The sequence below is a fragment of the Lathamus discolor genome, chromosome 6 (assembly GCF_037157495.1).
Source record: "Lathamus discolor isolate bLatDis1 chromosome 6, bLatDis1.hap1, whole genome shotgun sequence".
NCBI classification, from domain to species: Eukaryota; Metazoa; Chordata; class Aves; order Psittaciformes; family Psittacidae; genus Lathamus; species Lathamus discolor.
Genome location: NC_088889.1, coordinates 21,370,580 through 21,392,229, shown reverse-complemented (window position 1 = coordinate 21,392,229; position 21,650 = coordinate 21,370,580). Strand labels below are relative to the sequence as shown.

At 42.7% G+C, this 21,650-nt stretch overlaps 1 protein-coding gene across 4 annotated transcripts in view; it reads right to left on the bottom strand.

Annotated features, from left to right (window-relative positions):
* Positions 1-21,650, bottom strand: part of BRF1 (BRF1 RNA polymerase III transcription initiation factor subunit) — a 221,134-nt gene that overhangs the window by 36,101 nt on the left and 163,383 nt on the right. For 3 of the 4 annotated variants that reach the window (XM_065683412.1, XM_065683414.1, XM_065683413.1), the window contains 3 exons: positions 18,562-18,613; positions 14,902-15,070; positions 8,883-12,685 (listed from right to left, as the gene is read on the bottom strand). The exons of the other annotated variant lie outside the window; for it this stretch is intronic. In XM_065683412.1, the coding sequence (XP_065539484.1) occupies positions 12,648-12,685; positions 14,902-15,070; positions 18,562-18,613 (259 nt within the window). In that variant the 3' untranslated portion in view covers positions 8,883-12,647. Of the gene's footprint in view, positions 1-8,882; positions 12,686-14,901; positions 15,071-18,561; positions 18,614-21,650 lie in introns of those variants that run through there. 4 annotated transcript variants of the gene reach the window in all.

Here is a 21,650-nt window from a genome sequence, read left to right as displayed (position 1 = left end):
AAATAAACAGAACATAAAACCAGGAGAAACTCCCCAGAATACCAACAAATCTCAGCGTTTTTAGCCTAGATTACTTCATGGTTAATTTATCCTTGTACAACCTTGTTCTCTTTGCTTTTTCCTTTCCCTGGTGCTTGCCCCTTTGAAGTATTTATAGATTCAGCTCAGATCCCCTCTTTGCCTTGCTGGGTGAGACAAGCCACACACTTCCAAGTCTCTCCCGAGATAAATGCTCTATTTTCCTACCCATCTGCTCGTATTTCCATCCACATTATAGGACTGACCAGGACATAAGATCTAGTAGCCACATGCACCAAGCCAGGGACAGCTTCACACAACCGACTCCTCTCTCCTGGGGCCTGGGGCGAGACATCCCTTCTGTAAATGGGCCCCAAGCACCGGCTCTGCCTGTGAGGACAAGGATGTGATTTCTGTGGTGCAAGGCGGCACTGTCCCCGCAGCCCAGCACTTGGCTGGAAGCATCCAAACCGGCATCAAGGAAAGGAAAACACACAAGATGCAGTGGAGCACATAGGAGCACCCAGTCCTTTCTGCCAGCTGCAACGCCTCTATCTGCTGTGTGGGAATAGGTGCTGGATACCACAAAACGTCCTGCTGCTGCTGCACAGGATTCCCACCTCTTGGGAAGCCCTGCAGGTTTGCACAAAGCTCCCGGACTCGCTGCCTGTCGGTGGCTGCCCTGCTCACACCCCACCAGCATGCAGCCCTGTGGTTCTCCCCTGCACATTTCTTCTTCTCCTCTCTGTCAGCAGCACTTAGGGGAATTTCACGGTGATGAAGCTACACGGTGATCAGTGGCGTTCGCCTGGGAAACAGAGAGCAGCAGAAATGGTCTAAATACTTTCAGGCTTCTGGCAGTTCACAGAGCAATACCCCAGGCAAAGAAAAAGATATCTTGATTAGAATAATTATAATTGTCTTTTCCTTTGCTCTTTCTACAGAAATTCCAGGCTAAATTATCATCTAATTTCAGAGAGCTCCATGACCAAGATTATCTATGAGTCATTTGTAATTACGTGCCAGATTGTATTAAAGCATGAAAATACAAAGGTTTCTCATCAAATACTAAGTGGGGGAAGAGAGAGAATCAAATTACATTGGAGGAAGGTAACTGTTCCAGCCACTTTCTGATTCATGACATCCAGCAAATGCAAAGAGAGGGGAAGAAAAAGGAAAAAAAAAAAGAAATTTCTCATTTTAATAATTGTAGAATTGTGAAAACTGACAAATTACAGGAAATTCCAGTTCAAGGCTGACATACCAACCTTTTCCAGTGCTCGGGAAAACAGTGAAAGGAGCTTTAAGACTCCCATTCTGATGCTGCACTAATTCCCATGGACATTTCTACCACAGCTTCACCGCGGTCTTGAGCTTAGTATTGAGAAGCGTATAAAACTTGCCCATTCAGAAATGCAGCCCATATCGACCCAAGTTTAGCTGGGAGCAGCAGACACGCCAGCTGCCATCCTGCACACCCTCATACCCAGCAGCAGGCAGTGCTCCTGGACTCCTGCATCCCTGTCTGGCCATCTCCCCAGCCCGGCTTTCCTGGCAAATTGGTGCTCTTCTCCCATAGCAGGATATTCACAGCCGCGGAATTGCATCACCAGTGGTGAGCCCCAGGATCAATCCTGGCATGCTGCATATTGTATTCTAAGAGCCAGAGGGAAGCAAAGGCAAAAACGTTCCCCACATGGAGATGTGGAGAGAAAAGGAGGGAGGACATGGGGTGTTGGAAGCAGTCATTGGTTGTATGCACAAAGTGCAGGGCTGCATGTCAAGGGAGACCCACATGAGAGTCTTGACAAGGCTGTAACATGTGTTCACTTCATAAACAAATGCACACATGAACTTTAAATTAAATATTAACACGCTGTACAACTTGGATGGGGCCATTTGTCTCTCCTCGGAGAACTCAGTCCTGTTTTTTCCCTACAAAAATGAGCATTATTGAGCAGCCAAAGACAACAGGGAAATATCTGAAACCCCAGCAGCCATGTGCAAGCAAAGCACAAGATGATGGTAGCTCCTGTATGACTCAAAGGTCTGGGATACATCCCCGCAGACTTCCATGCCTCTGGTTAACTCAGATGCTATCCCTGCAGCCACAGCCGGGGCTCCTCCAGGTGCACCCACCTACCACATCCCAGGACATCACTCCTAGCGCTGCTCTCCATGGACACACAGCAGCTCAAACTACTCACCATCAGACATACAGCTCTCCCAGAGAGCTGTTTGGGGAGAAATTGAACTCCTTTCATTTGATGTCCTTGGCTTTGCTGATAACCCCTCCCGAGCCTGCAGTGAAAGCACTGCCCTGATTTGCATAACCTCTCCATTACCCTTGGCTCCAGCATGGAGCACTAGGAGAGCATTGCAGTGGGATTTATGCCCCAGTGCCCTGTTCACAGGCTTGCCCAGCTCAGGAGAGAGAACAGCAACAGGGTTACACAGGTGCCTTATATCACGCTTGGCTCACACAAGGCAGGTGAAGGTAAAATATCAATAGCACTTACTCAGCCCCTGCGACACAAGCCCCATCATCACAGGTGTTTGTAAAAGCCATGAGAAATGAAATAGAACACAACATTTGCATCTAGCATCCCTAGGGTGGCATGGGAAACATCTCACTCACTCCCAGCCACACAGCTACCCTGTGCCTTGAGCTGAGCCCATGGCACACCTCACCCTCCACAGGACACCTTTGAAGCCTTCCAGAGGACCTGGCAAATTTTATGTTTTGGCAAGAAACTCAGCCCATTCCTGCTGCCCTGGATGATGCCCTGCTGTTTTACTTAACTAAAAACAAGGAGAGCTTGGGATGCAAGTGTCTCCTACAGCTTCATGCATCTGCCTAGCTCCTTAATGACTCCCTGCTGCAGCGAAGGGCACAAATTCACCTTTCCCTTCCCCATCTCACTGGAGTGTCTGCAAACGATGAGATTCTTTGGGTGAAACTTCATTTACACATGACTTTCCCCATGCAGCATTTCTCCAACACATGTGGTTGGCACAACATCTAGACGGATGCTCATGTGTATGTATTGAGTGGGGGTTTGAGGGCAGCCAGCCCTGGGCCCTAATGAGCTCCTGTCTTCCCATCTTTACCCTTCAAGTCCTGATCTTCAGTGAAACATCAGGGACCAGTGCTGGTGATCCCTATGGTGGATGCCAGTGCTGCAGAGCACAGGCAGATTTCAGGGACAGTAGCGGGCAGGAATTTCTTCTCCAGCTCCATATGACACTGTAACCCATGTGCTTTCCTGGGAAGAGACTTGTACTTTAGCTTTAGGGGTAGAGAGAGTTCACAGTCACCACGACTCTGGATCAAAAGAGCTCCAGAAGCAGACAGAGCACTCACTTCTGGAGGGATCAGAGCACTCTGGGGTTGTTCTGATGAATCCATGCCACAGCGCATAGACACAGGCACCACAGCAGTGGGCCAGGGACAGGAGGACGTCCATAGCATTCCAGATGTGGCCCACATGAACTTCAGATTTTATTGATGGAGTCCAAATTAAACATGCTCATGTACCAGGACATGACACAACTTAAGTAATACAAGCGCAGTGTGGGAAATGAGAGAAAGAAGCTAGCAGCAGCAATTGATGTGCGGGGCAAACCGGCCAGCTGCAGTTAATTCTACATGTGCTTCAGACATTCTGAATTCTCTTCATTCCGCAAAGTTTTTGCGATGCCTGTCGCATAAGCATGTTTCAAATGCCAAATTTAGCTGCAAGGAGCGCTGCTTAGCAGCCTCATAAACGCTCCTCCAGCCTCTTGCAAAGTGGCAAATAAACAGATTATTAATCTAAGATATTTATGGTGCAACTTAAAAAAAGCTCTTTTGTTTTGCGGCAAGTGGTGGCTGGTTAATAGCAGAAGGGAGGTACTCAAGCATCTTGCTCTTTAGAACCATTAAGGCTGAAAGAGGTGAGAATGGGATTTCCTCACCTCACTCCTGGTGACTACAAGGCAGACACTCTGTCCCAACAACTCAGCAGGAGCTCCTTTATCCTCAGCAGAGCAGCCCATACAGGCAGCCCAGTGTGTCACCAGGTGAAGAGCATAGACAAAATTACAACAGATGCCCCCTATTTGCTAATTAATATTAGTATTGCAAAGCAGAGGAGAAAATGAAGAGCTGGTACCTCCCTTGATACAGAGGTACCTTTGTAGTTGGGGTCCTGACGGGCAGTTGATCACAAACTCCTTCAGAAGCTCCTCCTGAGCAGTGGGGCAGGGAAATGCACCACTGTTAGAAGAAGGAAACTTGTTCATGTCAAATCTTTGGAGCTCACAGAGCTTTTCCAAGCAACTGTTAGGATTCTCAGGGCTCACAAGTAGAGAAATTCTCTGCTGAGTGCGAATGTCCTAGCAAAATTCCTTATTTTCCTTCCTATACATTGCTGAGGTCATTGTTAACAAGTCCGTCACTATAGGTCCCAGCTATCTTACAGCATGTTATTTCTCACTGGTGTTTAGGTGATCCTACGTGTTCAGTCTGGAGAGAAAGGGGAAGGCTTTTCTTAATGACCTGTATAGCACACATAGCTGCAAGGCTTTTCCAAATCTGAAGAATAGCTTCTGAGATTAGATCAGCTAGATCTAGAAAAGCTGGAAGAACAAAGGTCTCCAACAGTGCAAAAAGCTGACTCTGAAGCTTGGCCAGGTGTGACAGGGTCAGCAGTCCAGCCACGGGAGGAACAAAGGGTTGGACAGACTAAGAAGGTAGCCAGGCAATTACTCATTTAGTAGGCATCTTTTACTGCTTTTGTGAAGCATGATTCATCTCTTAATATGTGCAGGGACAGTCAATCCTGTGGCTGTGCAAATGAATCACCACACACTCCCCACTCCCTGCTCCCATGAGGCCAAGACCCTGTGCAGCCAAAACAAACCCGCAGAGGAAGCAGGTCTGAAAGTCAGCAACCACTCACGTAAAACCCTCACAATCAAAAGCTCACATATTTAAAGGGATAGAAACCCTCCCTGTCATGGATTGGGTGTTCCACATGTGAGTATATTCATCATGAGACAGCTCACACCTCCAAAGAACGTGGCATTGGTTGCTCAAGAGAGAAATAAAGGCATGGAAGAACCATTGAGACCTGAAGAGGTTTTTTTTACAATCATGTTCGTACCTGCTTTCAACGCAAGCATTTTGTATGTCAGGAGATTTAGCAAAGGTGGAAGAAGGAACCCAAGATTCACAAGGCTGTCCTGCGCTAACAGGGTCTCTCCCATCTTCTTCTTATCCTCACATGCTGCTGACGCCAGAATCCATAAAGGATGTGCACAAGGAGCTGGCACACTGCTGTCCTGCCTGCGAGGGGCTGCTGTAAATTTTTGTTCCCAAAAAATTTTACTGCAGCAATGGAATGAGGCAAGTACACGAGAAATGTAGTATTTCTCCTGAACTGCAGCAAGTTAATGACATTTCCCTCTCCCTTTGCACCTCTGTAAATCACGGCGTGACTGTGGAACTCAACAGTGTTACACTGATGTAAAACCACCCTCGAGAGGAACCAGTCGGCATAAATCATCCCCTTCTATTTCCTAGTACATAATCTGGTGCCAAGCTTCACCAAAACCAAGGAGAAAACATTCCCAAGATTTTTCCAAAGGCAATAGTCTGTCTAAGCACAAATTTAAATGTCTGCCATTAAAGTTTTCTTTATCTCATTAAAATGACTTGCAAAACCATCTGCTAGCTAATAAAGACTTTCTAAAGCTTTAATATTGTATTTTATAATGAAATATACTAAGGGGAAAACAGGACATGTATTTAAAAAGACAGAACAGCAACAATTTGCTGTTCTTTCACAGAAAGCCGATAATGTTCACTTCCCTGACTAATTAAAGAGACTGAAGACCTCAGCCCTTTGAACATTTCTTGTACAAATACCGTAATTCCTAAATGCCTCTACATTTTTCTTCAGACTGCTCCCAGACACCGTGTCCTTGCTGATATCACTGTCAGGTTTAAAAAGGCAGATTTCACTTTCATGTCCGACTCCACTGCATTTTGTTAGCTTTTCACACCTTAAATATTCATGACAGACTGCAGGGATTCCAGCAGGTAACTTTGCTTCCTCTAGAGACATTTTCTGGTTTTGCTGGCAGATGGGGTGACCACGAGTTTGACTTCCACCCACCCACAAGGGTGACTCTGGCACCGAACTGAGTCTCACCAAGCACTGATGGCTGCACCATCCAAGGATGCAACCCAAGGTTTCGATCAGCTGCTGTCCAGAAGCAAAACCCACTCCTGTCCCTAAAGCTCTCCTCTAGCGTTGGCTGGGAAGTAGCTGTCACTCCTACTTTTCAACTAGACCAGACTGTGCCATGCTCCTAACGCAGTCCTTTCTCACATGTTGCACCCTCAGACACAAGGACTCTCTTCATGACTTCCTTCTTGCTGTTCCTGGATGCTGCTGTGGCTGAGACACTGCTGCTTTCTGCACTGATCGCACAGTACCTGCAACAGTGGCTGACACAAGTGAGAGCAGCACTTCCAGAAACTATTTCACAACATCCATCTCTTCCAAAAATACCAGTGATTGCATGTTACAGAGAAGGGCAGACAACATAGGCAGTAAGGGTCTACATGTAAGGGGGACCATGGCCCCATGCCAGTCTGCCAAAAGTCCTTGGTGATTCTAGATTCCCTCAGCTTCCACATTCATTTCCTTCAGCTACCCGTAAGAAATGGTACAAGAGGTGAGATTATCAGAGACAGCAAAGCAGACTCAGAGCAAAGGCACGGGTGAAACCTCCAAGTGCCAGAACTGCTCTCTTTCTAGGGACAGAAGCTACTGTGTCCCAGTCCTTCTGCCTGCTGAGTCATTGCTGGGCAGGATCCGGCAGTGAGTGACCTACAGTCACTAGCTGGAGAGCAAGACAGGCACCATGCCCATGTTGAGCAGCTAAGAGTGAAAAGTAAGGGATGTTATGGGGAGCCATCTGACACAGTTTCACACACACACAAACACACTCCTTCCTTTGAAGTATCAGGAAACATGGAGACTTGTCTCACAGTGAAATGAGGAGGAATTTCAGATCACAGCTTACCAGCCCAGGTCTCCTCCACTGCGTTCACTACTTGCTTCTCACCTCTGGTGAGGGACATCCCTGTCTCTGACATCTGGAGCAACTGATGCTTGCATGCTCCAAGTTTCACCACAATTCCCTGCCTGTGCTGCTTTCCTCCTCTTTTTGTCTCAACATCTCTGCTCTTCAGTAGTGATTGCTTTCTCCTGCTGAGCACTGAGCACTCTGCACTCGGTGAGCTCAGTGCTCACTTCCTTGCAGAAGGAAAGCTGCAATCCCTAGCAAGGTCCTTGCAATTTATTGCAGTAGAGGGAGTAACTTAAAAGTAGACACACACATACCAAGCCCCTCAAAAGCATTTTCTTGGATGGCAAGGTAGCCTATGCCCCAATCAATATAGGATCTACCTAAGAATTTAATGATAGCTAAGCTTGGCTGGGAAAGCAGGCTTGAAATGACACTGGAAGAGCCACAGCCTTCCTTCCAAACCTCATCTAAGTCCTATAATAGCTGTGTCTTCATCCTGCCTACTTCTGACCTTGACTTGAGGTGTCACAGATGGCCTCAATTGCTTATCTCCTTCTGAGCATCATACATGCTGTAGTAGTCAAGGTGGATTAATGGATGGGACTGCACCACGGGCTGAACATAGGCCTTGGGACCCCCAAACTACCTCTCTGCACAGTGGTATCAATACAGCTGCCTGTCCCCACTGATGTGTGCAGCAGACTGGGACAGATGTAATCTCCTAATTGATGGACTACCATCTGTCATCTGAGACGTAGCCCCTTTCACACTGGTTTTATATCCACAAGCAGTGACAATGCTTAGGGTCTAAGCTGGGCAGCTCTACAAGGGTTGATAGAGACCTTTTACTTGCCAAGTGGCTAAGGGAGTCTACAATTGCATGAGTGCCAAGAACATTGGCCAAAAGTGTTTTAGATGGCATTTTATTGATGTAGTGCAGCCAGCTCCTCTGAAAAAGCATAAAATGTACAGGGAAGATTAACAAGTGGAAAGATCCTTCATCTTACTGCAGGCAGCAGAATCCTCTCAGTCTCCTCCTTGTAGTGCCTGGTGGTCCAAAAAGAAAACACAATGATTCACATCGCACTGATTTGCTGTTGGAAACCTCAGAGCTTACCATAGGCCCTACTGATTTAATGCAGCACACAGTAGTATCAAGCAGTATTTCCCAGTGGCCTGGTGTTAGTTTGCTTGAAAATCGTGGCTAAAGTTCTGAAGCCATCTGCTTTAGCTATATTCTACCCTTTGTCAGCCCATGAATCTTACTTGGATTGTACTGGTATGTGTGCGGACTCTCCCCTGGTGAGCTCCCAGTGCATGCGCAGGAATCAAAGCAGATACAAAGAGCAAACACCCATGTGCACAAATGGTAGATGCAGATTTTGGCCTCCAAACTGTGTCGACCAGATGCTGATAAAATAACATGATTTTTAACTCAGCACACACCTTATTCATCAAGATATCACAACTTTCAGAAACAAGCACTGGAAGAGTTCCACTAAACACACACACTATATACTGCTCCCACAGTTAGTTAATTATATAGCTCAGTGGAAAAGACTTGTTAACGTTATGCAGTTTACAGAAAGTATCTACATTTATCACTGGAACAATATCTTGTAAAAAACACTTGCCTGATTAGACATGTCTTCCCTTTTACAGACGAAGGAAACCTCCGAATTATAAATTTTGGCCACTATAAACCAACCACGCAGCAATCAAAAACAAATGTTCATAAGAATGAAGATAGAAAAATCAGAAATTAGAAGGAGAGCATCGTAAAAGATGGATTCTGCAAGGGTTTATTTTTTTACTTACAGCAAATATATTACAGTAAAAAAGCTTAACATGGCTCATATTGTGGTTGTGTAAGGATGATACATATGCTTACATCAAATGGGTTTAATTTCCTTGGCACTACCCGAACCAAATGTAAGAATGCAACATAAAATTAGGAAACAGAACATTTATTAGGCAAATTCTACATTAACTGTACACATCTGCGGCTGGAGTTTCAATGCAATCCAAAGAATACAAACAAGCCATCAGGATGGCAAGAGCTTTTTCAACAAACATGTTTAATCCTCAAGACAAGGCTGTCTGGCAACATTTAAAAGTTGCTGTACCGAACACAGTGATTTTAAGGAAATGTCATAGATGATTAAGACACTGAAAATGCACTCACCACACTGAAGAATCCCATCATTTTCCTTATTTTTGTCATTTTTTTTGACTCCCACCATGCAAGAATGTGAAAAGATTGCATGGCAGACAAGCTGAATGCAACTGCTGGAGGGCTTTGCCTGTCAAAACCAAAGTGACTTGCAGCAACAGACATGCTTTATGCAACAAACCCAATGATATATAGCTTGTGTGAGTTCAAATACAAAGATCTAGGAACAACAGATGTTGAAGCCTTATAAGCTCTCTTCATTATAATCAGAATCCTGAGAAAAGCAGGGTCCAAATTACTCCAAGTGAATTTAGGCTTACTTATATGCAACAAAATTGTCCAGATACCTCAACAGTAGTAAACAGAGTTAATGCAGTGTTAATCTTTTTACATTTTAATGACTAGCTATAAAAACAGAAGCTAGCGTGTTCTAATCTGTTTACATTTCCTGAGCTTAGTTAAACCAAGAAGGAATGAACATTATAAAAATCCTGGTAAGTCACCAATAAATTAAAAATGTACATAACCACTATCGCTTAAGAAGCTTTACAATGCTCGGAGTGAAGTCTGCCTGTCTGATTACCATGGCTTTTCCTTCAGAACTCCTGTACAGAAACCATGCCATTAACTTCACCAGCAATACGGAGATGTTATGGAAGTGTAGGACTTTTTTTTTCTGCTCTCCAAGTGGCTTCTAGCAGACCACAGGATAGCCATTCCTAATCAAATCAGATGAGACCATTCAAAACCTGCAATCCTCTACTTCCAGCGCAAGAAACAATGTTCTCAGAAACGCAGCGTGCTACTGCAATTATAATTTCCTAGCAGCAGCTGTTTGGGTGGACTCTGGGCTCCCGCACATAACATCACCACACCGGCAGCAGGGTTAGTAACCTTTAGGGGGAACAAACCAATGAAAATCTACACGGAAGACTGGAAGAAAGACCCTCAGCAATAAAGAATTTATCTTGGTGGTTTCTTTAAGAGACAGCATCTTGCATTTGAGAAAAGCACTGGACCCCCATGAGTCATACACATGTTTATTTATGCATGTTTATTTCCTGCATAGAGAATAATGTGTACCTTGGAATAAAACCCAGCTTTGAGAATATACTGAGACTACGGGTATTTGTCATAATGCTATTGGCAGAAATAATCCAAACCCAAATGCTCAAATTCAGCTGTCCCAAAGACTTGCAGAGCACGAACTGTGATAAAACAAACTACTTTTAAAAATCTCCTTATAGCATGATTTTTAATTTGTGGTGTAGATAAAAGAGAGGTAGAAAGGTTTATCCCCTCAATATCATTTTTTGTGCAGTATTTATAAAGTATCAGAAAAAAAATCTATAGGCTTTTGGTGAAAAAACCAGCTTTTCCTCTAAGAGTTATATGGAATCTCTTCTTTCCACTGAAGTGCCGTAAACTAAGCAACTGGAATCTGGTTCAGAAAAGCTCTTCTTCCCATTAGCTTAATTACATCATTTGTGTTACTGAATTCTGCTTTTAAGAAGTTATTCTGGAAATACTCCTATACAGGGCTCAAAAATATCTAGCAGATACAACCTACCCAAAAAACTACATTTACCAGCCAAATAATAGCAAGTCTGCTCCTAAAAAGAGCACTCACTCTTGCTCTACTTACATGATCCCTCTTATGCATGCTACTGAGATGGAGAAGTATGGAAAGCCTTTTGGCCCTTCCCCCCTCTTTGCTGATGACCACTGATATGAGCAGCATCATCACTCTGGCTGATAATAGCTACAGAGTGTCCTAACGCAGCTTCTCTTCCTCCCATGATTCACCCTCTGCAGCATGAGGATGGATGGTTGCTTTAGTGATGAACACTAAAAGGGTAGGAAAGACAACTTGACCAGGAGAGACAGCTTAAGAGAAACCATACTAGTAAGACAAATATCCATCTTTCCCTGGTGTCAGACCGGCCTGCAGTGCTAAAGTTTTTATGACTGTCACTAGACAAGGGAAAGAGATGAAAACATCTTGGGTACCGCAGCTGCAGTCATCAAGAGTGTGATCCAGAGTGCAGTGCATTCCCCACTGAGCCAAGAGCCTTGGACCGAGCAGTGCCAGGAAAAGGCAAGTCAGAGACAACAGGGTGGGATTTGGCAATAAGGGCTCCGTCCCTGATCCCCAGTCTAACTGCACTGGGAGAGCTAATGGATCTGGAAGAGGAGGACCTGCCTGTTGCCATTTTGGGGCACACAGGGCTGGAGCATTACTGCTCCATTATTGCATTACTCAAGCAGCAGCGACTGTTCAAGGGTGGGACTTGAGCCATGAAAGTCAGATTGCTGCATGGTGACCTTTAATTTACCCAGAAAAAGTTAAATAAATTACATTAAATTAAATTTGGCCAAAGCAGATGCTAGCTTATTTATTGAAAAGATCAGCTTTCTCTTTCTTTCAGCCAGTTTTAGAGACAGGCAGCTTCGGGGAGCACACCGCCATTCTAACTCAGTTGGACAAGAACAGCTACATAGAGACGGTCAGAGTGACTCTCCTGCAGCAATACCAGCCACAAGAAAACCTGGCTGTTCCTAGGAATGCCCAGCAAAGGCATGTGAGCATAGCATTGTTGCCTGCTTGCTCTCTACACTTCTTGCCTCACGCAGGTCTTCTCCCTCCTTCCAAAGAAACCACACGGGACAGTGGAAAATGATTCTTTGCTGCCAACATTGTCTCCTATTGTCATCTTTTTCAGAAATTTATTGATTAGTACAAAGAAGTATTTACTTAATTTCAAAGAAACCAATACTGCATTGCAAACATGTCATTATTTTCTGATAGACTTGGGTAAGGAAGCTTGTATACAATAACAGGGTCATGTTCACAAATACACGCTGGAAATGTTTTCTTTCTTTCGGTTGTAGCATTATGAAACAACTAATGCTACTGTACTGAAATAATCAACAGGCACACCTCTCCTTTTTACCCATCCTATCTGTCCTTCAATCTGCTCCCCTTAACAGCATGCCTAAAAGCACAGTCACATAAATAAGAGATGTGTTGCTTTCAGCCACACATGCTTTATACACAGTTTATTTTGTCTCTTTTCTTTTGTTCTCTGGAAACATTATTCCCATTAACTTCATTCTCAAACGATGATCCACCAACATAAAGAAAAATTCAAGTACAAACCCAAACACTGTTGCTGGGTTATGGGTCAATGTAAACTGACCAGAGTCAATGGCAACCTAAAATTCACTTACAAAAGTAAGGATTGTTCGATTACATTTGCTGACCATAGAAAGCTTCTTTCATATAAAGAAACCTAATTAAACTCATACAGTTTGAAGACTGAAGATTTGCTGGGAAAAAGACATAGTCCATGTCCTTTGGAAGTAAACGGAACTAATAGCCATCGTCATCATCCACATCACAGCCATAATCTGAAATACACAAAGACAAAGGTGTATAAAAAATACAATATTCCAGCTAGATACCGCAGAAGTATTGCTACTTTCAGCTTGTTTTTCCGCTGCACAACTAGATGGTAAATTTTGTCTTCAGCAAGCATTTTAAAAATATCATGTATTTTCTTAGGGCTAAATAAAAAGTTCGTGCATGTCCTTCCCTCAATGAAATAAAGTTATTTGTAAGCATGTATGTGTAAATATCTCTTCTGACTTGTCACTGGGGCCTCATTTAGGAATACTTGACACGTGGATAAATGAAATATTTGGTTTAATTTGGAGGTTAAGCTGATCAAGCCTGATTGTCACAAGTAATTTGGAACATGGTGGCTGATAAGCAGCAGCATACATTTACAAGTAGGCACGGTCCTCACTTGACATAGCCACCAAGAAAAAAGCTGACTTGTTTACATTATTCATGAATTCATAAGCTGAAACTGCAAGGGGTCAGAGATAGCTCAGAGTTCCCATCACCATCAAAGGAGTCGTGCCACAAATCCTGACCAACACATCTGACTCAGATCTCCGGGATCTACTTACTCCTAGAGGAGCAGCTTAAAATTTTGCCTAGATTTTTTTTTATCCAGTTTTGTTTTCTTAAACAATGCTGAGTGCAGAGACTGTGTGATGTGTATGTCAGAAGGCAAGCCTGCCTGTTTCTAACGCACCAATTTGCCTTCTGTGTGCTATGATTCCGAAGGCAGTGAATCAGATATTTTCTGTTGTGCAGTTGAACCTGTGGATAGCCATTACATATGAGCATTCATTAAAGTTAACCTTTATATTCCAAACTCAATACAGTGCAACCAACATTTCATCCAAAGAGGGAAGCAAATGCTTGGAACCAGAATTAAATGTAATTTGTAATAATTTGAGTAGAATGGGTGAAGTTCACCCTCTGTAAACCCTGCAGTTATTCCAGGCAGGCAGGTCTAAAATCTGATGAAAGCAGTTAGAAAGGAGTTACTTGTTTTGCTGATAGCTCTGCACACCTGTGTCTCAATGCTGGGAATACTCCTTTCCTTTCCATTTTTATTGTTTTTTAACTCTGGCTTTTCAGCTGTTGTCCAGACCAGACAGGGAGCAGTGGAATGTTCTCAGAATGGTTTAAAGATAGTAACATTTACACAGAAAAAAAAGCTCAGTGACCTTTATTCTATTTTTGGGGGGGGGGTTATTAATAAACATGGACCCACCCTCCCCCACACGGGTGCCTTTTCTTGGGAACATTATTCTAATAATAAATGCAGGCAACAAACTGTTTTCCCTACAGCTCAGCAATTATTTTCCAGTGGAGAAATCAATTTAAAAGCAACAGACACCTTTTGTGAAATGCATACATATTGTCCGTGAACACTAACTTAATAGCACTGGAAAGATTTTTGCAATAAATAACATTTCAGTAGGAAACTTACTCTCATCTTGTTTTTCACAACCCGTAATTGGCAGCTCTCACTGAAAAAAGTATTTTTGTGTATTTTCAAAGCTTAAGTTTCTATAGAGAATCTTTCAATAAAGTATAAATGTGGATGTGTCCGGCTAGGAAAAACCCTGCCTTTTCCTGCCACCAAAGAAACCTAAATTAAATGAGTGGCTTTTTTGGGTAACCCAAAGAAATTAGCACACATCTGTGTACCATACAGCATGTCGTATGCTATCGATGTGACCTCTGTACTTGGTGAAGAACTACTTCCTCCTAACACTTTCCCCAGAAGTGGAGTGGGACCATTCATTCTGTTTTGAGCGGGATAGACATGTAACCAGGGCTCAGGGACAACTGGAAGTTGCTGCCTAGCTGAGCAAGGAGGCAGGAGCATGACAGCTTCACCTGGGAGGCAATGAGCCCCAAGCACTGCTAATGGAGGGGTCACTGATCCCGTAATTCCTCAGTTCCATGTTAATAAACCTACTTTGGAAAAATGTGTATAACATAGTCTGTTTCTGAGAAATCCTCTGAGCCTACAGCTCAAGAAGCAAAGTTTTCTCAGGAGGAGTCTCTAAGAAGGTCAGGTTTTGGGCAAGGGTGACTCCAGGCTTTCCCACAGGAATAGGCAATGCTGGAAATGTGGCCATAGCTCTGCACAGGATGAGATGCCAGAGAACAGGGACAAGCAGGGAAAACCTGTCTGTCCTCAGCCCTGAAACAACAAACCCCACAGCATCAGTAGATGATAATTTAGGCAGCAGTTTACCGTTTCCTCCCATTAACTGCAAGGCGCTCATGCAGTGATCATCATCATCTTCTATTTCTTCCTCTTCCACCTCTTCATCATGGTTGTAAGCTACTGGGCCACTCTCCACTAGCACACCTGCTGCTTTTTCTAAGCCAGGGGCTTCTGCTTGTGCACTTGGAAAAGTCACCTGCAAAAAAGGGAAAGGGACAGTAGAGCAGCCCTTCCTTTTGTTCAATATTGGTATAAAACTTTAGCAGCTTCCAAATGGTAGGACAGGAGAGCTGGAAGCCCATGTACAGCACTAGAGGCTTAGCTGTTCTAGGGGACATGCAACTTGCTCAAAGAAACGTTGCCTGAATGAAAGTCAGGCACAAACATCCAGTTTTCACGTAATTCATAGGCAGGTAACTGACATATCCAGAGACAGTAACAGCAGAACTAGGATCCTCTTGCAAGCACAAGGTAAGGAGAAATCTGGGAGTGAAGGCTCCTCAGTAGAGCTCTGGGTAAAAACTTACAACTTTTTCCTCATTGTGCTTGACTCACATCAGGCCTATTACACGATATTATTGACACTTTAATGATAGCAAAAAATGTACTCTTCAAATCAGAAAAAAAACCAACATGTACTGGTTTTGACAGCTCTTGGGTTGGTTTTATTTCGAGTCACAATGAGATACAGAACAAACAGCACTCTTTAGACAGCACTTAACGTGATGGCAGAGCACTAGGTTGATAATACACACCAGCACCAATAACATTACCTATGAAATTCATCAGAATAATGATCACAAATTGATCATTAACGGGACCCATTCGGTATGTGTACCTGCCCAGTTAGCTGTTCCAAGGTTAGGCAGGACACAGCAGGGAGGGTGAAAAGAGGCAAGACTACAAGGAATCAGAGGTGAATTAGGAGAAAGTAATATTGACTCTGGTTCATTAATGACAGATCTGGGAATGGGGCAGGAAGCAGCAACACAGTCTGCCCCAGTACAGCCCAGGCTCTGGTCTCTCTGAAGTTCTCACTTCTACAGTGTGCTTACTCTAGGGCTGTATTTCCCTCTCTCATCCAGGGAAGAATTACCACAGGAGCTTTGGTCCCTGCTATACAAAAAAATAGTAGACACGAGAAGGTCCAGAGAAGGACCACAAAGATGATCAAAGGACTGGGAAGCCATGTCAGGAAAGGATAAAGGAGCTGGGCTTGTTCAGCCTTGAGAAAAGAAGGCTCAAGGGAGACCTCATCACCATGTTCCACTATTTAAAGAGTGGCTACAAAGAAGATGGAGACTCCCTTTTTACAAGGAGTCATGTGGAAAAGATGAGGTGTAATGGGCACAAGACTTCCAAGAAGATTCCCATTGAACAGAAGAGGAAATTTTTTTACAATGAGAACAATCAGCCGTTGCAATAATCTCCCCAGTGAAGTGGTGGATTCCCCAATGTTGGACACTTTGAAGACTCAACTGGACAGGGTGCTGGGATAAAGCCTAGGTCATGCTTTTTCAAGAAAAGTTGGACCAGATGATCCTTGAGGTCCCTTCCAACATGGTATTCTACGATTCTGTGATTCTTTATCTCCACCAGCTTTGTAACAGTGTACTTTTCACCTCTGTTCTGTACTTAGACTATTTGGGGTTTCTACACTACAGCCTGTGGCCCAAACCGACACCTCATTAATGGCAACTTGAAGAACACTGGATTAACCATTAACACTGTTTCGTCACGTAAATAATTTTGAGAAGAGAATACTTAACAGTACCTGTCACTACTCAGCAGCTACCAGCACTGAGAGTCATCTCATCTACTAGGAAAGAAGGAGAAGACCAGGATGGCTTCCTTGGGAAGAACAGTGGTGAGGTGCTCCTCACAATCAGTGGTCCAAAGGAGACCAGGAAACCCCAGCTCCTCTGGTCCCCACCACAAGAAAAGTCCTACAGCACTTTAGGCTTTAAATTACAGTACGGAACTGTGTACTGCTGCATCTTCTGCAGTTCCATTAGCAGTAAGTTCTGATTTGGTGTTGTTAATGTATTTTTATTTATTTATTTATAAATGTATTTACTTAGGATGCAGTAACTCCCAGAATCCCTGTAACTCCAGGCACTTCAGAGGTACACCATAAGAGAAAATCCATGTACCAGAAAGTTGATAGTCTAATTATTCAAACATCAAAGCAGTACCTGAATGCGTCATATACCATGACAGTCAACCTAAAGAATCTGCCTGAGCTTTTCAAAGTCACCTAAGGGTTTGCTCCAATAGCTCATTAATAGGGCAAAAGACACCCATAAATTTTAATAGAAAAGCAAGTATTTAGATATTCAGACCACTCAAAGACAGGTTTTCATGATTTTTTAATGCTCAAATTAATCATATTATATAGAGGCACTTCCCTCCAGTTTATTTTATATTTCCTACTGCTGCTTTTGCCTCTAGAGTGATCAAATTGAGTCTATCTAGGGTTTCAGTATAAACAAAAATAGACGCAACAGTTTGAGACGAATCAGCATCATAATATATATCAATTTATATGCTTAAAAGTATCCATCTGCTCTGAAAAAGTGGGTGAATATAAAGGAGCTACAATTGAGTCATTATTTTTTAAAACTGCACCATGCTAATTAAAATGTGACCTTCTTCTAATTATCATGTCCACTTCCAGACAGCTATACTTCTAAAAATGTGCAGAGTTTTCTAATGAGCATAGCATAAGAAGTGAAAATGTATTTCCTCAGGCAGGATATCAAACTGCTTCTGAAAATCGATGGGTTTTGGTAATTTTAAAAATAAGGCAGTCAAATAATGCCTTTAAATAGAACTTCCTGAATTCACTTCCAGACGTCCTGGACTTGAGTTTTGCACATATATTTATGGATGGATGGACAACTGGCAAAGCACGTTGAACTCCCCAAGGTAATTGGTTCGCTTTCAAAAGTGTGTCAGTGTCACATGTTCATGAGGAAAAAGTAGGATAAATATCTTTATTAGGAGCAGAATTTTAAATACAGAGTAGACAGTTATTTTATCATACACAAAATGCTTATGTCTACTCTGTAGGGTGTGAAAATAATAGTGAAAGAAAGCAGTTATCACTATGACTGATAATAATCAAGATCTCTTCAGGAGAAAATGCACTTCTGGTGGTGGCCAGTTACTAGGTCTAACTTTTCTATGGCACTATTATATTTTCAAACTAAACAAACCAACCAGCCAAGGAGTAAGCCATGCTATAAGCTGTCACTTTGTTTCCTCACTGGCATCCTACAGAAGCCCAGCCCTTCCCTTGGGCTGTCGCTGGCTGCACAGAAGCGATGTTTTGCATCATCCCCCTTCTCTGCAGGGACCATCTAAGTGCTGAGAAACAGGCACGAGCTCTGCCCTTTCCTATTCGCCAGTTCGATAGATACCTTTTTAGATGCTTGCAGGGAAGTTTTTCGCTGTCTAACAAGGTATTATGAGGCTGTGCTAATGTTACTGACGGGTAAGAAAGGGCATATCTTGGTTAGAAACAGGCAACCTTAGCTTTGCAGTGTTTGCAGTAACCAGCTCCAAGTCTGATCAGAGAAGCAAGACTCATTTCTTTTGCCCTAATGTAGCACATAACCAGACCCAGGTTGTGAGAATTTCCAGACTCAAACTGCTATACTAGGAGAAGTGCTGGACTCTACATACCTCTTCAGTGGCAGCCTTTTTAGCGAGCTGTGTTGAAATCAAGGGTCTTAATCTGCAAACAAGGAAATATAAAATGGTGAACATGAGAAAAGTAATACCATGCACAAGAATTTGACTCTCCAGACAGTGAAAGCACTTCGCTAGGTTTATGTTGTGCAATTACTTTTTTAAAGATATAAGATAAAGAGTGGACAGCCACAGATTCCACAATAATTAATACACACATTCCCTTGTAAGCATCTGCCCCAGTTCCAGATAATAAGAAAAGATGCCAGTCAACAAGTACAGTAGCAAAATCTCATCTCAAACTGCAGCCTGAGCCCGTCCTGAAGGTCTTTGAAACAGATGCCACAGGTTACAAAAGTCAAAAGACAACTGATTTTTTTTTGAAGAACGCAGACCTGGTAAAACCAAGCTACATTCTGAAATGCCTAGCACCACTCTGCAACTGCTTCCCTGTGTTTGATGATATATACAGGATACTCAGTAAGATTATACATGCAGGGTAATCAAAATGATCACAGGCAAAATTATACTTCCAGCTACAGAAATCACCATCAAAACCAAGGGCACCCTGCATACTTTGAATGAGAAATGACAAAACCTGAACATAAACATTTTGCAAAATGCTTCATATGAAAAAGACCTGCATATACAGGGAGGAAAGACAGATCAGAATTACTTTACAGCTAAGTGTTAAATATTGTTCTTTCTGAAAAACATTTCATAACTTGTTGTCTCCTTACTGCCATGAAGGCTGTTCTCAATCCATCATTTAGTGCTGCTTTCTGGTCTTTTCTCTTCATCTAGATGTATCTAGTCACGAAGAGAATGACTTGCTTTCTACTGAAACACTGCTCAGACAGCTTCTCAAGTATGTCTTTTAACTAAGTCTAGGAAAACAACTTAATGAATACCAATTTATGTCTCCAGAGGTAGAGTCTTTTATGGTAAACAGTATCTTTCCTCTCATTTTTCTATTAGTCATTCCTCCCTGTTCACACAGTTACTGGTTGCCTTCCTTATCTATTTCAAATAATCAGCAGAAGGAAACAAACCCCCAAAGAATAAGCAGGGGAGACTCACATCATTATCTCTGATAGAGAAGACTATTAAAATACAAGATATTGTCTAAGCTCCAAAAAAGTTCAGAAACTGGTCATCTTTGAAATGCTTTGCAAGACCCAAAAGGCGTTTCAGCAAACAAAATAGTCCAAGATGCCTCCTTACAGTAGATCTAAACAAAAAGAATCCACAGGAGCTGTACCACTGAATGGTACAGAGCACATTATTCTGCTACAGATATTTCTTGTCATATTTCATAATTATAAAAAATTTAAAGAAAGAACTACTCTTGACCCACATAAACTATCTCTTACTTAGAAATCCTGGTGGAATTCTAGGCTTAGAGAGAATGCATCTCAGGGCATGGACACAGTGTTCCCTATGTGCCTGGCCTCTTTCCTTTATTTAACCTGAACTGTAGAGTTTTCACAGAATCACAAAATGGTTTGGGTGGAAGGAACCTTTAAAGGTCATCTAGTTCCAGCCCTCCTGCAATAAGCAGGGACATACTCAACTCGATCAGGTTGCTCATAGCCCTGTCCAACCTGATCTTGAATGTTTCCAGGAAAAGGGCATCTGCCACCTCTCTGAGCAACCTGTTCCAGTGTTTCACCACCCTCACAATGCAAAATACTTCCTTATAAAAATTTCCTAAAATTTGAGCCATCCTATCTATTGTCAATCATTGTTTTCCAAAAGTCACCCTGTTCGGATGCTTACAAGCACTCAGACGTAGCAATGTCAAAAGGTTATGTAACTGAGGGATGCTAATTACCAAACAGGCTGTATTTCATTGACATGACTGAAAAAAAATCCACCCTAACAGGGGTAAGTAATGAAGGACTTTTATTTTAAACCAGTAGTAGCGATTATTGCAATTAACACTGTACCAAAGATAGCACCTATTTCCTACTACTACCAAAAGACATCAGACCTCCCTGGAGCACCCTGAAATCCTTCCTCCTCCCAATTAAAATCAAGCTGTTGAGTAAGACTCACAAGGTAATCAGAAACTGCTGACATTTCTTTTAGAGCAAATTATACATGTGCTCACAGAGTGAAGAAAACAATCACAGCTATAGGAAGCAAAGAGTAAACATTCCAGTTTTGTTTTAATTAAAATGGTCCCCTAATGAAAATAAAAAGATTCATGCTTATGAAAAGCCTATTTGCACACTTTAGTGCTAAATCCAAGAGCTTTTCTATACCATTTTTCAGCAGTAACTGACTCTCACAGCCAAACTGAAACTAAACCTGTATTTCTGTTCCATGATAATTGCTCACAAAACACACATCTTCACTACTAGAAATACAGTGCTGCCATTTGATTTGGGCAATACAGTTTCTCTCTCAGCATAGTATCAAATGCATCCTGAAGCAGTGGGTTGGATTCTCCTCCTGCTCTGGCTGTTCAGCATCTGCTGCATGGTAGATCCAAAGGGGTCACTCGCAACATCTCAGCTCGCTTTGCCTCGGTACTATGTCCTCCCTACAAATAGCAGCAATGAAAACTGGAAAAAAAGGTAAAACCATCTTAAGGAGACATAAAAACTTACCCCCCTCTGAAATAATGTCTTTGATTAAAATGTTCTAAAAGTTATAAATGTATAAAAAGACAAGTTAATTTCTCACCCTCGGCTCTCCTTACACCTATGGAGAATCCCATTATTATGTACAAAACAGTGGGGTTTTGTTTTGCTTCTTAAATGCCCTGATGCCCTGACCTCCTTAAACCAGAGCAGCTGCTACCACACCAGCCATATGGAGCAATAAATTACTGGCTGCCATGGCTACAGATATGGGCTCCTTCTGCTGTCTGGCTGCACCACAGAGGATGGAAATAAGTGTCTTCATGGAAGAACATGACTGCTTTAGAGGCTGGGATAGGCCTGAGTATTAATGATCAAGAAAGCACCTTGAAAAAAACAAGTAACTGAAGTCCAACTTTCAATGTGCATGAAAACCTCATCTGTGAAAGGCTACGAAGGCACAAATGAGCACATACACACAGTAAGTGAAAAATC